A 19,109-nucleotide genomic window follows, 5' to 3' on the forward strand; every position below is an offset into this window, starting at 1 on the left:
AGTTATTCATATCAAGTTGTCTCTGTTATACTTAAAATTTGCTGCTTTTTAATAAAAACAAGGACTTCCTTCTTAAAAATTTTAGATCAATATAATTGGTATAGTACGATTCAAACTTAATGGCGGCTCGGAACATCGAACGATTTGATGCGCAGAAAACAATTTTAGATATTACCGAAACGTTAAGTGTTGGATATCTGCGCGCTCGTGCATTCGCAGCTAACTTCCGAACCGCCATTAAGTTTGAATCGAACTGTAGATAAAATATAATTTTGTAAATTAGAATAATACCTATGAATGTATATTATGGATTCTAGTAGCAGTTATAACTAATATTTTAAGTACTAATTTGCTTTAAAGACAAAAAGATTTACAAAATTAATTTTGACATTAAAATATTAAGAAGATTGGATTGGTAAACAATAAAAGCAGGGTATATTTGCGGATGTAATATTGATATATTTTTCTAAATAAATACCCATAAGTATTAATTAGAATAAATAACGCAGCATTTCGAATTCAGTAGATTAATGAAATTATGTTCAGCTTTATAAATTGAATTAAAACATTCCAATTGTATATTTATCAATTGTATAGTGTTAAATTGTTGTTATATAGGTAGTAATGCATCTGTACAAGACATAAATCTTGTTTTCATTTCATAAAAAAATATTGGTTTAAAAAATTTATTAAACATTAAATCTGGGTGCTTGTTGTGTATTTATTATTTTTTTAGCATTTTTATTTGTATAGTGTTAAATAATTATATGTGCATGTTTATGTAGGTAACATAAATATTTACTTAAAATATTGTAGATACATAAATTAAATATAAAATATTGTATGAAAACAAGAAAATTATAGTTTTGTCTAGTCAATATTATCTATGCTTTGATTAATAAATTGTTTTATATGTATGATAAAATATATTTACAGGTTTTAAAAGATGTATGTAAAATATTATTTTAAAAATTAAGTACTACAATAACACTGTAATAACCTATTAGAGTAAGCATAATGTTATTTAATGAAATAAATAATTTTTATTAAATGTTTTATATTTATTGTTAGGCTACCCAAGTTATTCAAAGATTGAATTTATTATAACTAAAAATGAAACAAAGAGAAAAGCAAAAAAATAATATAGAATGAAAAAGTCAATGGTCTAGTCATCAATAAAATTTAAAAACTATCAGAAATGAAAATCATGTACAAAAATCCACATTTAAGTACTTAACTTTCCTACTTTATAATATGAAATAAAACAAATTAAATAAAATTAACAATATATGTTATATTCTAAGAGCTAGTAAATAAATAATTACTAATATCACTACTTTTTACTCTCTTCCGGGTTTCCCATTTTAAAGTCTAATGGTTTGTCATAGCCCATTATCTTAGCATAGTGGAGAGGATCATTGAAGTGTCTCGCTTCAATAAATAGAGGTTTTCCCTTGGCTACCATTGTTGTGAACATTCCAGGGATATCGGGAACTACAACATCATTTGGTGTGAAGTCCAACTGAAAAATTAACATGACATTGTAATTTTTGGACTGACTACTAATAAGAATAAGTTTAAATAGGTACCGTTTAAGTTTAATATTATAATTCTTGATATAATAAAGATAGTAATGTATCTTTACCTACAACAAGAAAATAAACACATTTTTGAGACTAATTTTCTTAACAACTTGTTAAATATGAATAAACTCACCTTTTTAGGTATTAAAAAGAAACTTATTGTGGTTGCTCTATATGTAGATGTGCTTGGATCATAATGCATTTCCGTTACATATTTTTTCGTAACAAGATGCAGTAATATTGGAGTGACAAATGTAAAGAATCCAACTACTGAACATAAAGCTACTATAAGTGAAGTACTACCAATGGTAGCGGCTTCTTTAACTAAAATCGGTTGAGCGCAAAGACCGGCTATACTTGAGCACACTGAGAAAACTTTTACACTCCTTATTTGCGGGGTAAGATTACCGTAATATATGCGTTCAAATTTTGTATCCTCGTTACTTTTACTCGCAAAACTTCTCACAAAGTTTTGGTGGACTGTTACACATTTGTAAACATTTAAATCTTTAAGAAGATTATGTGAGATGGAACATTTGTTTTGTAACACTATACTCTTATGAAATATTCGTAGCATAGCTGCACTGTACGTTGCTTATTTTTACTTTAAAAATACTATAGAGATTAAGTAATGTAATTTGTACTTGTAGGTTCAGTAGTATATTCTTTGTTCAGTAGGTTATAAATTTGCTTCAATTTTATTTTGAATGGAAACTGTCAAGTGTCAACTGTCAGCTGCTAATGTCAAACACAGAGCAAGTAATATATATGTCAAATTAAATTTTACAATGGGTGCGTTCCGATCATGTTCCACCGATACACTGCGAACACTATAATAGAGGTACCTACATATATTTTGATCACGAGGCCGGATCGATCCCGCGTCTTCTGCCTTCTCGGGGTGTACAGTGAGATTATTTTATTTAAACCTTTATAAATGGTGTTTTGTGGGACAGTTATCAACGTCGTAGCAATATCCAGTTTCTTCATCAAGCACTGTTTCTTCTGGACAATCACATCTAGCAAAGCCACAAACGGCGCCTACAAGTGTAGGTTCTGGATGTTCACACGTTCTTTGTGAATACCAATATGTTTGATTGCAGTTACTGTGTTTAATGATCATATGATCTGGACATCTATCTGTACCTGAAATCATAATTGTAATATTAATGTGTATCAATGGCCAATTAAAAATAATTTATTTAGATATGATTCTCCTCTTCCAGAAAAATATTGGTATCTTTCTAAAATCCTCTTTGTTATCTTCACGGCAATCAAAATATTTTTATCAAGCGTCTGAATTTTCGCTATCATAAAATTAGATGAATATTGTTTTAAATAACATACTTTTATTAACTTCACTTGTATGTAACCGACTTCTTAATACTCGATTTTGACCTATTTTAAACGTACAGATAAAATCCAAACTTTGTACGCAGTAGGTACACTTGTCATGGAACGATATTCATTTATTTTGTCCGTCCGACTTCCGCGCCGAGGCTCGAGATCCCCGTCAAGCGGATCATTGCGAATGTCGCTACCAGGGTGAACCTTCAGTTCACCCACTTGTCCGGCCCGTCCGCGTTGAAATGAAGAAGCCCATCAGGCTAACATTGAGAGACACCACAAAAAAAATTACGGAATTTTTAAATTCGGTCGCCGCGCTCAAAGTCTGAGATAAAAGCTATGCAATAGCTTAAAAAAAAGATATTATTTAATTGAAAGAAACCTAGCAAGACATTTTTCCTATTCAGCGCCCGCGCCGGCCTTAGCTCGAGTTTTGCGGGTAAAGCCTATGAGCTTTGGTAGAGACTAGAGCCAAAAGTCCTTATGGCTTACCTACTTTGATCGATACTCTTATGATATTCATTTCACAAATAATATTCATTATTTTTTTAAACATTTATTCCTTAAATAATTAATTCCAAGTTTGTTATTTATTGCTCATTTACCAACAAGATGAAATGAACATGTAGGTACATATGTACGGAATGCATATTATATATTTTGTAATATAAAGCTCTAACTTAGTTCTAAGGTATTATTACATCTTTTGCGTTATGCGTACATAATATTGTAAGATGATTGTAAGCCTGTTTTTACTGGAGACATACGCGACGCAAGGACAGAAGCTAGAGAGCTATTGAAATTCAATAATATGAACACATCGTTATCGTAATTCTCCATATCGTAAATATATCAATATTTATTAGTGTATAAAACTACTATTATATTTATTTAACCGAAAACTATCAATAGGTCGAGGTTAGGCGTTAACAAATTAACACTATTACGCGCTTATTGCTGTAGAGTAGAAAGTAACTACACCATTACAAATCTGTGGTAGAGCTTTAAAATGCTATTTGTCTATCGCACTCTTGGTCATTTAACTTGTTTCAAAACGTGCAGCAGCTTAGATTACAGTATTTAAAAGTCAAATTTATTGGACAGTAAGGTTAGAATATCTATCGTTTATTGGAATGATTTTGATTGTTACTTTGCCGGTTTACGTGACGATCACTTTCAATAAAAACAAGATTCGATTCGAAAGCTTCCCGTGTTTAGGAAATGTCCGTTGAAATTAAGGAATTTATTTGAATCGATTATTTTCTTTTTCTCTCTATAAGCATCCGCATATTGTAATACTATGTAGTGAATTGCAGAAATTATTGATATAGGAACTAATTTTGAATTTTTTTATATGATAATGCAATCAATAATGTCGACAAATCCACACATATGTATTTAACTTATAACAGCTATTCATATTTAACTTATGACACATTATTTTACTCACATGTATTATTATGCCAAAGACATCTAGTTGTAGATGAAGGCTTATAAGCGGATATGAAATTCAGCGAGAATAATAGCGCCCACACAAACATCGTAGGAATATTTAATAGGAATTGTTCATTATGCTCGTTTTTATACCCGCTTTCCAATACCCATTGTTTGAATTGTTTATATTAAGTACTATAATAGCTTATAATAATAAGGTGACGTGGTATAGAAATAGCAAGTATGTTTTTTAGATACCTATTGTACCTATTCACTATTTTTTACATTGCTTCAGGTCGACCGTCCTACTCTGTGGTCCTACTTACTGAAATAACAAAGTCCAAGACTACTACAACAATTCTTGGATTAAAATTAAATTTAAATTGGAAAATAAGTACCAGAATAAGGAAATGTCGAATGTAGAGTTAGAACCTAAAACTCTTCCTTAGATATTAAAAAATATTTAGAATCATCATATTGGTAAGAAAGATAAAATAAGTTTTTGTTTAACATAAAAATGAGGAATTTTATTTCTCCAAGATGAGGTGTAAACATTCACACAATACTTATGATCGTAAAACGAGGGTTAATGTAGAAAATGTGATAAACAATATTTAACCGCGATATTTATTTATTTAACGCTTAAAGAAGCACCGTCATGTGTTGCACATACCACCTTGTTTGAATTAAAGTAAGACGTAAGTGTTGGTAGGTCACGGGGTGAAAATTCAATGCCTTTTTTTCAGTAGTTTCGTCGATGTTTTGTTTGATTGAGTTTCAGATGCAACTGTACTCTCACAAGGAATCCTTGAAAGCATTTAATGTTTTATGAGGAAAGTACCCAACCTTCAAGAATTCTGCGTCAACTCGACTTGCGACAAAATAACAGATAACGTAAACATCAGCTTTACAGGGTTAAAAGCTCTATCGAACTATCTATTGTACAATAATGGTTAATAATGACAGGGTCAAAACGAACTTTTGTGTTTCAGATAAGAGCGAATCGGGGTCTAAATAAGCACGAGTCAACTGCGACAAAGCGGCTATCTATCCGGTGAATAAATACGGCCTATTGATTTAGTTTATCTCAGAGCAAACATCGCATATGATAACTCTACTCACAAAAGACCTGAATTCCACTATTAACACTGCATGTGTTTCTTTGATAAGAGAAATATTTATTCTTCAAATCGATATGATTTCAAAGAATCCCCGAATTAATGGTTGGTTATGATTTTGTGAAAAATACAAAACAATATACCTACTTATAACCACATTCAAGGTACAATATTGATAATTAAAAATTTCTTTTATTTTAAGTATCATAATTTTTATTTAATTGTATTATAATAATATGAAACATAATTGCAAAAAAATAAATAAAAGCATAATGATACAGCACTAAACAAGCCATTAACCTAAAAGCTGCAAAAAACACCATCATTCATAGAAAATTACTAACATTTTGATGCGCAAGCTTTACCCGAAAATCACATAGCTATTTAGCGAACCCATAAAAACCAGAGCAATGTGTCGAGTCATAGACAAAAAAGTTTTGGGATAATGCTTAATTACTACTGCGGCATCATTTTTCGACCAATGTCGGCATTTTATTTGGCCAATTTTTTATTCGTTAATAATATTAATCTATAAATTATATTGTTATTGGAAAATTAAAAGTTAAAGACTTTAAGTGCTCGACGGACATCATTTTGCAATATACTTCGTAATTCTTTATCATTTTCATTTATGATAACGCATCTCCTTGTCTCAATCGGTTTATATTCCTTCTTAATAATTTTTAACAGGTTATTAAATAAAATAAAGGAACAAAAATGTTTAAAAATAAATTGTGATTTCAACTCATGGAAATACAATCTGTAAGCGTATGTAATATAGCACTTAAACATGATTTAAGATATTGAAAATGTATGCAAAGCTTTTAAAAGGTTTTATCTCAAGGCAACCGTCAGCGCCTAAACGAAAGATTTGATGGCTTTACACTCGGAGCGCTTTACAAATCTTTCCCGCCATTTCAAAAAGCTTAAATTACAAAAAATATACTTCTCAACTATATTCAACGTTATTATGTAGAGAATTAAGTTTATTTTGCCCTGCATTCCAAAATACTGATAAGAAAGAGCGAGAAATATCGCGTTATACTTTTTTCAAACAACTTTATTACATCCATCTCGCTTACTCTTCGATAACAAAGCAGTTTACTCTAGCAAGAGAATTCTATCTCTTTCGTGGTATTTTAGTATTCGTTTAAAGGTAGAGCAGAGCTGGTGTATGCTCAATTTTTCTTTGCGTTATTGTTTAAGTATATTTTTATTTAACAAAACATTAGAATTGATATTAATTATGAATTTAAAATGAACTTAGTGATGTGAAATTTCTATTGACGTGTATTTTTCTTTAAATAAATGATCGTATTATCTTTTAAAATGGACCCGTGGACAATATTTTGGACTTTTGTTTTGGGTCTTACGAGTATTGCGGAGGCGGGACCTATTGGAGACCAATGTGATTGGACTGGAAGGTAAGATTTTCTTTTTTTTTCAATAATAATTGTATTTATTGCATGAACGATGAATTTGTTTAAGTTATAGTATATTTTTAGTGTTCATTTGTTATTTTTAAGAAAATGTATTTTTAGTAAGTAACTACTAAAAAATATAACCGTATCGTAGAAAAGATTGTTCATAGTGTTGTAGATAATATTTAAAAAGTTTGTAGGCTATTAAATATTTTCGAAAAAGTTTTTTTTTCAACATAAAACTTGATTACCACAGCTGTCGACGAAATATATACTTTATTGCTAAGGGAATAGGGTTGTTTATCAATATAACGTTATCTTAACAAATTTTGTTTATTTCTTAGTAAATCTTAGAGCATTGTCATATTTTAATGAGCACAGAAGATAAGATTAAGGGTTAAGAAAGATAATAAAATAAGTCTGAAGCATAACAATAGGGTTGTATTTAACCTCCTGAGACCCAGGATTTTTTTCTCTTTCTTTTTTAATAAAAATTAGCTGTATCTGTTCTAATGCAATTATAGATATTCAAAAAAATGGCGAAAAAAATCTTTCGTGGAAAACTTGGATTTTCTTTATGTCATGTATATATTACAGGGGGTCCCAGTTCCAAGTGTAATAAGTTTATGTAAATGAAGAAAAACTACATGTTTTTTTAGTTATTATATATTTTTAAACTTGAATCTAAATATTTATTATTCTATCCATTGTTCTGTGTCTATTTTTTGTACCTTGGTTCAAAGATAGGTATTTATAAGGGTGAGAAATGACCAGTTGAAGTATTTTGCACCGGCGCGGCGGTGTATTTATATTGTCACGTCCACCCCTAGGTCTTATTTCTTATCCATCCTCTCGGTCAGCCTCCTCTTATGCTTGGTCCACGTCATGTGCGTCCCCGAGATGGTCTGCAAACAACTGAAGATGGCATACATGGTGACGATTCTGTTCTGAAATGACTCATACTTATTGGACGAATGGAAGAAGAATCATTTTCTGGTATTTAGGCGGCTTCATCTGTATCATTTGGGGGATTATCTTCATCTAAAACATTTATTTATTCAATTAGACTTCTAAAAGCAATTTGGAATCGTCACAACAGTATTAACATTTACCACCGGTTCGGAAAGCAGTATCTATGGAGAAGAACCGGCAAGAAACTCCATAGGTCCATCATATAGGTCAATATTTGTCTCATCCAGGTGTTGGTAGATCTCAGTATCTTATAATCCTTGAAAATTATAATAAAATCTGTAACATTAACTAAAGAATGTCATATAGGTAATACATGGGGCCCTTGTAACCAATACCAATTTGGCAAGAATTGAGACCAAATGTCTTACCAGTATGACATAGAAGAAAACATTCATATTTTTCACAAGTTTTAGATTTATCTTACAAAATAACTATTGTGGTTGCAGAAATAATATCTATTATCATTAGATATACAAAGATATACTGCAATATACGAATGGTTCCACTAGAAATGTAAGATTACTGACCACGTGTTTGCCGTCGCACAGCCACCGTCAACTTCGAAATGAGAATACTTCAAATCACTGGCACTTATAAAACCAAAAACCGTTTAGTATAGTGGATGACATACCACTACATCGATTTGAGGTATTATTCCCGCATATACGCAAAAGATGGCGTTGAAATATTTTTTTATTGTCTATGTAATATATATATGACCGCAGGCCCCAGGAGGTTAAGACAATTGACGTCTTAGTTTTGAGTAGAGTAACTAGAGTCATATAGAGTTTTGTAATAGGTAATATTTTCTCTCGTCTTTTCATTTATTATATACCTAATACCTATTTGTATTATTATAATCTTTTAATATTTTTTTTTTATTTTACCATAAGCCATTTTTAAATTTGGAAAACTTACAGCTCTATGATTACATTTATTTCCAAATACTTTAATACATTCTCAATTTTCAAATTACATGGTCTCCGGCATTTCATAACAATTCCAAATGAGCGTTTATTCCGATCATTTATGCAGAATTCCAATTAGTTTGAAGAATTTCCATCACAATCCTGACCCGAGGCGAGCTGCGAGTCATTCGCGCTGTGCAATTTGCTAATGCGATGTCTGTGGGTCGCTTGCGTGTTCCAAATTGGCAAATTGTAGTTTCTTCTTTTGTTTATCTGTAATCTGATGATCATGGTTCTGCTTTGACATTCTATGATTATCTTGTTTTTTTTTCTGTTTAAAAGAGTTAGGATTTATCTATAATCTTCCCAATGATCAAGTGGGTAACAATCGTTCCTAATCCTTAAAAAAGTGAAAAAGGTATTATGGATTAGCCAGAAATTTTCAAGTTATAATAATGTAAAAAACAACAACAAATAACAGAACAGAATATAGAAAGTTATTTAATGCCGTCATAATCCAAACAAGTTTTTCTAAAGAAATTTCGCCGAATACGAATGAACAATGGAACACCAATAGATGCTTCGTAAAAGTCTAAAAAACAAGACTTCAGAGTTGGAATTTATTTAATTCTCCCGAATATCATTATCAGTAGTCAGTACCCAGCACCGAACATATTGTAACTAGGTATGATTCATAAAAGATTGTAAACACTTTAATTTCTGTTCTTATTTCCATTATGTCATTAGGGACACTATACATGTCATCAGGTAATCATAATAAAAGTTAATAATTGTTATAGCTAATGCACGCTCCGGAAACGGAGTTAAATGAGGGCGAATGCGGAACAAAATCAACAAGTTGGGTTTCCCATTGAGGGGTGGCGTGGGAAAGTGTGGGAAAAGCGTTCTCGTCACCCGGGACACGTGACCCTTCCGGCTTTTGGGGGTGTATCAATTGTTTAATAATACAATGAAAAGATACTTTATTGTGACCCCGTGGCCCGTATAAACAAGGGTTACATTATCTGAATACGCCTTTAACTCGAAAGTATAATAAACGAATAATGTACATTTTTATACTGAATACGATACGGTTTCAATAACTCTTATTATACTGAAACTAAAAAAAACCAATTTGAATTGTGGTGAACAATGTCCTTTAGATAAACGCACGTCAATCAAAATCATAACCTTTATCCCAAAGGAAGAACGAATTTCACGAGAGACAATCAATAATGCAGGCAAAAAAGCAAATTGAGTGTCAATGTACCGGCATCAGTGCATTGTGGGGCTTCAAGTTCATACATTAATATTTATTAGGGAGGGATACGGAGGGGAGCGAGCTGTTTATTATAATATCCTCCTATTATAACGCGTTCGCACGACATTCACTGATTGATAAGTAGCCTAAATTGTCAGCTAAGTTCTCTTATGCATTATTTCCTTTGTGCTCTGTAATTGTACACTATTCTATTGACCCTTCATGCTTTTCTTTACCGCACAACTTCTTTACAAAGTACTGGATAATCAAACATTTATCTGGATTTTATAAAAAAAGTTTGTAATAAGATGGGGGCTTAGGCTAACCATAATGATAACAAAGTTGTTGGTGTAGCTTGTACTCAATCAAGTTAAATATATTTTCAACAAGGATTTAATTCATTTGGAAACTGTAAATTCAAACAGATTGCAATTACCAACAATAACTGTAGAAGAATTTTTAATAAGTAGCTAGGAATGTGAAGGGTTGTTAAGTAGTATAATCCATGAAGTGCGAAGCAGGATTATCCCTCATAATCTAGCTAATCTTTCTTATCCTTTAAGTAAATCTGTGCAAAGTCATGCATCGCCGTAATGACTCCATAGAAGGATGGCACTAATGCGCGTATCTGTTTAGTAATGGCAATCAATGGCATCTTATCAAGCAGTGATGGTCCTCTTACGCATATAAGTACATGAGCATTCGCACTTTTCTAGTTAATATTATTATGTAAGCGGATGTTATATGTTATGTTGCTTAAGCAGGAAGAGTTATTTCTTATGGAAGACTCGACGTCAAGTTAAATGCATTAATTGTCTAAATAAATTGCTCCACGCACTTGCATTGTGCATGCGTAAGTCTCAGCGGATGTGCGCAATGTCTGCAAGAAAAAGTACAATATAACTTACTAATACGTAGGCTAATTTGTTTAAAAACTCTTTAACAGCGTCTCTTGGCGCCGACACGACGAAGTGCATTAGACTCAACAATGGCCAGCCCCACATAATAGATAATAGACGATAAACACGCTAAGACGACCGAATGTTGACATCATGACTAATGTTCTTTTTGAATGTTTGAATAAAGCCGTTTGTGCCACGTTATACGAATTAAAGTTGCGATGTAGTTGGTAAGATAATTCTCCAACTCACAACTTTAATGTACCTATTTGTGAGCTATCTTAATACCGCTCTTTAAAAGTTAAGCTGTATGTAGTAGGTATGCAATAAATAGTAGTTCATGTCATTATCTTTATCAAGGCAGCGGATGTAATAAATGCCTAACATACGATATGTGGTTGTTTTTAACTTTTGAATATGAAAAAGCGATAAAAATATGCCATGAGAACTTTTTGCGGCTTTATTTCCTGAATGACCTATATATTATATTTTGTGTAACCGCAAATACGGATGTCGCCGTATCACAGTGGGTGATAAAACATCAGATGGCCAGTAATCGCACGCATATGGCTACCCCGAGTTCAATTAAGCAATGTGAAATTCCGGAAGAGTTTCCTCTACTCCTTACATATGTTTTCACTATGATCGTTAGTGATCCAGAATAGTTTCGGCAGTTCATGGGATCGCGGCGTCAGGACATTTCACATGGGATGAGCCTGGGAACACCACGCTCCGATTCCACTAAGAGAAAACATCCATCACATGTTGCTGTATGAAATCACGGTTATTTTTAAGCGACGATTGTTTTTATTCGCTCGCCAATTGGGGGCAATCAACGACACGTGTTCCGTTCGAGACGCTTGCCTTAGCCTGTCTATTGAGCTCATTGAATCTGCTGTGATATCATATAGTTATGTAAAACTATACAAGTACAACAATAAAGTATAAGTACCAATAGCTATCTGTGTGTAACAAACCCTTTTAGCTTCTCTTGAATGTAAATTTCCCAAGGTACTTGAGCTATGCGTTAATTAGGCACTATCATCTTTCCACTCAAACTTTGATCTAATGTAGACCTATTTTTATTATGTGCTTGAAGCGCAATCACAAAGATAAAACGTCTGGTCGACACTGAAGGGTAATTCAATGCTAAGACCATGTGTCATTTTAAATGTCTCTTCACTAACTTCCATCTTTACTTTATCATATTTTGTAGATATGCATAACAGTATCTGTGAAACAAAGCTCCATATCATAGCATTTCAAAGGATGAAGAATGATTTTTTTGCCGTTGATTAATAGTAATGATTTTGACCTACTTCTTAATTAACAACGTTCGTAGAGTTCGTCTTGCTTTATTTGCATTGATAGACGCTGGTGCGTAATAAATACATACAAACCTTAGGCAATATATTGTATTGAAACTGTCCGTTTTGAAAGTAAAACATTTGAACGGACTATGTTCGTTTTAATTTATCGTTATTGCGCGCTGCAATATATTGTCTAATGTTAATAATTATGGTTAAATCTTACTTTAATTATTTACAAGTAATTTCCCAGGAAAGGAGCTGTAAAGTACTCGTAGTTATTGCTTAACAATTTTACTACAACATTGCGCAAGTTGTACTAGTATAGTGCATTAAAATGTTAGAAAGTTCTCTCAGAAAGAGTTTAAATTTGTTTGTAATGTTAGCATTGAACAGCATTCTTTGAATGAAAGAAACATAGCCAATTAACATCGAATGTAGGTTGGCATTGTATCAGCAGGTCAGATAAAGGCTTCTTTGTGTATTGGGTGTTTATTTTTTCAATTCGTTCTCGGAGACGCCTCGCTGTATCGGCGCTAATTACGGTCTCTGGCCTATAATGCGAGGTGAGCGACTGACGTGTAATTAATGCTTACCGATATCTATGGCCTTCTATAAACTTTTATAGAGCAACATACAAAGCATTTGCTTTACGGTTTTGTTCCCTGAATATTAGCTGATAATATAATACATTAGCACCCCTTTTTTAATAACTCAATTGTAAATGATGATTACCAAACTATAAAAAAAACTTTCTAACGGTTAATTTTTTCATCAATAGAATATAGAAATAGGAATTTCGCCGAAAAATTTGGTATGCGAGATCAGCGGGATTTGTTGAATAATGCATAAGGGATCTAAGCGGTTATTATAGAGGATGCGCGGGCGCGGGCGACGTCGCACGAGCTGCATTTTAATGCGCTTCAATCTGTCCGACGCACTGTCAACTTGTATTTCTTATATTATTAGTTTTCGACAAAACCAATTGTTTATTTATACAGAGTACCTTTTCCGGAATCATGCTGGGCATTAATGCGTTTGGCGCCTAAAATTTCTATTGTTTTTTTGTTTATCTTCATATTGTTGTGCATCGAATATAGATAACATATTCTTCATTTTACCTATCATAGTCAGGCCCATTATTTACAATATACGACGCATCGCTAATGAGGCAAGGCGGGTGAGGTGTAACTTGATGCTGTCCGAAGCGTCCCTAAACCGCCGACTTGATTGCCCTGTCGTGTCATCCATCATACATCTAGAATGTAAGGTAATACCGAATGCTCATCGTACTACAATAACTAAAAAAAAAACCTAATAAACTTCTTATTAATGCAGTTTTGCGTTGCTACCTTCCATCATAAAGAAAATACTTTTTTTTATATAGTTATTTCGTATAAAACCTCTTTCACAATCATCGCTATCGAGATATCGTAAAAAAGGAACGAGTGGGGGCGACCGATTATAATGCAAAAAGAGCTTCGCGGTCGTTCCATAACCGATTGCAAATGGCACTCGCCTAAGGGCTCGCTGCGCCATTTATAGTCCCTTGCAATCTCGACCACAAAAAATAAAATATGCAATAATTTCTTCACCGATTCGAGCTCTCTATCTTCTGTTTATAATAATACTACTAGCGTTGGATTCGAAGCAAAGAGACACTGAAATTAGTATCACAAAAACTAAGCGTGCCGCCGTCGCGTCGTCCCCTTTTAAAATGCCTGAGCGTAACACGCAGGCTTTTTTATTTATTGGTATACCTTTGGTATTGATGAGACGATCGACATGTGGCTTCTAATTCTTAAATTATTAAACTCATTATTTAATTTGTACATCGACAAAGCATACTTTGTTAAATCAATTATCCAAATTGGTAGAGCTCGAAGAAGAAAAGCGAAGCGTTTAATAAATAATAATTAGTATCTACCAGACTTAATGTTAGTAAGAAATGTAATTATAGTCGAATTTCGATACTTCCCCAATTAACTCGCTTATCACGGCGATAAATGGTAACTGACCATTATGTATCGGTTTAAGAATGCCATAAAACAGTATTGAGTTTCATGTTGCCATATCTCGTCTTGTTTATATTATGGAATGACCAACGTACTTTGGCGACACAACAATGGTCGGCTGACATTACTTAAAACCTCAAAGATTTTACCCGATAAAGGTTAAATTGGCTTCTTTCGCTTAATAAGGTGCCCTACCTCTACAAAAGTGACAATCGTGAAATGCGCAACAACTCATTGCGATGCCGCTAATGGTTTATCTCTAAAAAATAAACGAGCCAATTAAGAAAATAAAGTGGTAGTTCTTTCAAATGTACAACAATAATTATTTTAAAGTTTCTTTAACTAATTATCGGTTATTAAATCAATTATTTTGAGGAAATACGGGTTCAGACCAAGCGGGTGCGAACACCAGGTTGTCACTTGGCTGTATCTGGTTTAATCTCTTCCTGTGAGGCTCAAGTCAATCAGTCCCTACTTCCTCAAGGTGAATAATTAGGTTTCGTGCTAAGATGCTTAATAACGCTTCAGTACGCGCAGTTGCGTTCGCCGTGTAACAAAATATCGACACACGCTAAATGATATTTAATATCTCGGCACGGGAAGAAGGATTCACTTTCGACGGATTAAAAATAAATTTCTGGTCGTAAAAATCATCTCCTTTTTCTCTTAATTTCCTTTCAACGGCTTTTACACAACGGTCAATTATATTCATCGTCGGTACTTAACTTATACGTTTTTATTACACCGATCAAGTTTCATAAAATATTTATATACCTAGAGTCAATTCAGCTTTAATTGGTTTGTATTGTACAAATTGGATTATTCAATTTTGAAGTGGATTTTAATTAGCAAAATATAAAATTGTTTTATGATCATAATGCTATAGGTTTATAAATATTATGTAGAGCAGAGAGAGCTGGCTATAGGATTTATAAATATGAGTTCTATAACCTTTTATAATTTAAAACGACAGAAGCTAATATGAATAAAGAGGGGTTTTTATTAAGTAACTGACTGTAATTGCCTACTTGAATATAGAGAACATACTTTTATATCTTTAGCCAGTTGCTATTAAGATACTAAACTAGAACTTATCAGTATTAATTGGAGCCGAGATTTTATGGGCGGGAAACTGCAAGGCATATTAATGTGTTCTTATTTATAATAACCAATCTATTATTAACGATCTAGTCGTCAGTATTGTATAATAAGTTCATTATATAGGTATATGTAAATTGTATACCACGTTTTACTACTTGCAAGTTTCATTAATTCCAACCTTGTGTGAACTGAATGAAGGCATAATATGAATTAAAAATAAGAGGATATGTTTATCACAGCTACATAGATCACGCATTAGTAGCGGTTATTTTGATTTACTGAACCGGTCAGTCGGCTTCACAATAAAAGAGCCGAGATCAGGCTTTTCACACCTCTGTATTTGAGCTGCGATTTAGCGTTCACGCCTCAACTTTACCTACCCCTAAAGTTCGCACCTCGAAGCACATATCGGGTATATAATATGTAAAGTTATTTCTTGTGTATATTTAAAAAGGTGGTTCGCTGGCTTCCTCAAATAAAGTGCATTACAATGGATACATGACAGACTGTTTACCATTGTAAGTAAACTTTAAACTTTTACATGTTTCCTAGTGTACAAGATTTCTGTAGAGCAAACATATTCGATTTAATAATAATTGATTATGATATTTAATAATGGATACAATGTGAATATGGTTAATATTATGTTTCACTATTGAATACATTTCAAAAACCAGTTATTATTATCTGCTGACATTGTAAGCCAAGACATTATGTTGGTGTATATTGATAATTTTGGGTGATTACAGCGGTCTGACTGTCCTCGTGACTTGGTCTAATGGTACCAACTACTTCGTGAGTTGAATACCATTGTTCAAGTGAAAGTAGGCAGGCGTTACGAGCGTTTTGCGTGTTACGAAAACAACGTTACTATCGAGGACGATTTTTTTATAATTGTTAATCATGGGAATCTATACTGTAATGTTTACATTACAAGCTTAACGATTACCTCATACGTAACTAGCTTCTAAGCTTCACACGTTCTTTTAAAACCAAAAGTAAACAAAGGCAATCGAAATAACAATTAACAATAATAATTATTATATGAGTAGTCTTATCGACGTCGCGTTTCTTATTCACTTCGCATTGAAACGCAAGCCACGTCACGAAGTAATGTCTCCATTATCGACCACAATTGTTGCTCTTCGTGTTGGAAGTTAATCAAAATTGCATTACTCATACGAACGTTTGGTCACGGATACGAGCGCGGAGTGATGCGTGGTAAAAACTGAAAAGTCACATTCGCCGGCTATGTATACGCATTTATGATTGATGAGGCGGTTTAATGTACACCGTTGAGAATTATCGAGATACTAGAGGAGAATCAATACGTGATAAATATGCACCTGCAGTGCTTAATGACAAGTGGGATAATCTGTTGCTATTGGTTAGTGCTGAGGTGTAGGCGGGACGGTAGCTCTAACGAGATGAACAAACAGTATGTCCACTGCCGGGTCGATATGTGCTTCACGTGCAGCCGATGTTAAATACACAATACACATTCCAAGTAGCTAGAAAAGTCCATTTTATGGTAAGGTGTCATGTGTACAATGCTAGCCGCCATTTTTTGCTCTTTATTTTGAAACTGGGCTCTATTAGTTTTTAAAATGATTTTTCAAAATGTTTGCAAAGGTATAGGTGTTACATTAAACATTAACTAGTATTGCACGCCTCATAAGCGAAGCGTTGAGGTGGGTACTACTGTCACTTCGCGCAAAACATCTGATTTTTCAAACTTAAAATGTCTTTATGTATCATACATTGCACTTGTAAGATAATACATACACACACATATTAAGAAAAAACACTATTTTTAACGTTCATGATATTTTTGATGTCATTTTTGTTATTTAAACTAGTTAAAAAACAGTTTAAAAAAGTTCTGTCTTGGACGTCCGTGTGTCTGTATGTGCGGATCCTTTTTCTTGTTAACACGATAGCGACCGAAATACTTTACTAATCGAGTCTTTTTTTTTCTCTTACGCTTGAGTATGCTCAGGAATAGAACCCTTTCATTTTTCAGGGTCTGATTCGATGTGGTTTAATTGTTATTAAATAAACAAAAATAATAATTAATAAATATTTATTAAAAAAAATTATGAGGCGTGCACTTTTGGATTTTCCAAATTATATTTTAAATTACTTACAGTTTAATAAATTGTTACTTCCGCTTAGATTTCACTTTTTTCGAAAATAAGATACCATCATAACTTTTAATCCTTAAAATATTAGTATAATATTTGCATTCAAATGCATTTGTGCAAATAAAATATTGGATAAATACGATATAATATGTAGACAGATAGGCTTATTTGAATAGGATCAGACATGCGCGAGGGCTGAATATTTTTTCACCGACCAACACAATAGAGTGTTTGGGTTCAGCCATTGTGTTAAACTTTAGTGGTTTCCAAACAAGCCTCGTACGTGACACGGACAAAAGACAATGATTCAGCGAATCGTTAAATACGATTATTGAGTTATTGATAGATGTTATTATAATAAATAATAAATGAATTTCGACCTTTGTGACTTTACAGCCCTTGGAGAATCGATTATGATTATCATAACTGGAAGTAAACTTAAAGTTTTATATGCCCTGAAGGTTCTGTTTCTTTTTTTAATTTTCATTTCCATACCTAATCCTAGATCTTTGTTATAAAAATATTCGTATCGCATATCAATATAGAACATTTTATCGCATACATTATTGAGACACAATCATAAATCCTGAAACTGGTTGGTTTGAGTGTGGTCATTACCGTCGCCTCACCAACTTGAAATATGATATTACACATTCTTCATCGGGCGAATTAACAAGGACACCGCGACTGCATTTACGCTCTTATTAGATATGCATTTTATAACTACAATTATCTATAATCACCCTAGAGGTCCATTTCTACGGATTTTATACTCGAAACAAAGATTACAGCCAATTTGTGACAGGATTTTACGACGTCAAACCCCATAAATTTTTAAACACCATTTAAATAAAAATGCTTTTTGTGGCATTCATATATTATTCATAACTTGTTTTTGTACGATACATACGTACATATAATGCTATTGTGTTTTAGAATGGACAAACGGTTTAACATAAATCAGAGGAAAATTGACTTCATGTTTTATATGCAAATACGTACCACACAAGAACATAAGATAATAAATAGTAATATTATGCATGTCCAATGCCCAAACAAAAATATATAAGTTCATCCGAATTTATGAATCTATGTAGGAGGATAACTATCCATTGTTGAAAAAACATACATGTCATATTATTCCATGTATTTCACTGATTTGAATTTTTTTTTATAAAATATATCAAAATTTATAGTAGTATAAAAATACAGTATAATACCGAAATGGACAAATGTTAAACACTAATGAGGCATTATTATATTATTCACAAAGGTCCTTGGAATTTATCGGCCATTCTTCGAAGCCTAAGCCGCTGTCCAGTCATCATCCGATTTAAGAGCTTTGGTATTCGCAAAACTCTAATTGGCTTCTTTTCCATATCAAGCTTGATCTGACGTTCGAGAAAAATCGAACGATTTTGCATTCAATTCTACGAATATTTGTTTTTGGTGACCGTCCTCACCGCTTTGTTTCGGTGTTAGCTGCATCTTTTTATTCTAAGAGGCGACTTTCTCGTATAATTCATTCTAACGGCTTTATTATTTTGATTTGAGCATTTAAATAAAATTATGTAGTTGTGTATGTTATCCTTGTATACT

General features: G+C 32.8%; 2 protein-coding genes across 3 annotated transcripts in view; one reads left to right on the forward strand and one right to left on the reverse strand.

Moving 5' to 3' along the window:
* Window positions 1-1,274: 1,274 nt before the first annotated feature.
* Window positions 1,275-4,600, reverse strand: LOC149906410 (transmembrane protein 70 homolog, mitochondrial). 2 transcript variants are annotated; one of them, XR_016456996.1, is made up of 3 exons: window positions 4,381-4,600; window positions 2,433-2,729; window positions 1,390-1,522 (listed from the first exon to the last, which is right to left on the reverse strand). XR_016456996.1 is itself a non-coding variant. In XM_090104533.1 (2 exons), exons 1-2 carry the CDS (start codon window positions 2,158-2,160, stop codon window positions 1,334-1,336), a joined length of 633 nt encoding a protein of 210 aa, XP_089960659.1. In that variant the 5' UTR covers window positions 2,161-2,230; the 3' UTR covers window positions 1,275-1,333. The 2 variants fall into 2 exon arrangements, 1 of the variants encoding a protein (XP_089960659.1); XM_090104533.1 differs by lacking the exons at window positions 2,433-2,729; window positions 4,381-4,600 and adding an exon at window positions 1,717-2,230 and having other exon boundaries at window positions 1,275-1,522.
* Window positions 4,601-6,612: 2,012 nt separating this feature from the next.
* LOC149906411 (meteorin-like protein) overlaps window positions 6,613-19,109 on the forward strand; it is a 34,777-nt gene continuing 22,280 nt past the window's right edge. Inside the window, exon 1 of the mRNA XM_090104532.1 lies at window positions 6,613-6,906. Within this exon, the coding sequence (XP_089960658.1) occupies window positions 6,791-6,906 (116 nt within the window). The 5' untranslated portion in view covers window positions 6,613-6,790. The remainder of the gene's footprint in view (window positions 6,907-19,109) is intronic.

The sequence above is a fragment of the Colias eurytheme genome, chromosome 8 (assembly GCF_061535395.1).
Source record: "Colias eurytheme isolate Ceu_HAF_F1 chromosome 8, ilColEury1 Martin Lab GWU primary, whole genome shotgun sequence".
NCBI lineage: Eukaryota > Metazoa > Arthropoda > Insecta > Lepidoptera > Pieridae > Colias > Colias eurytheme.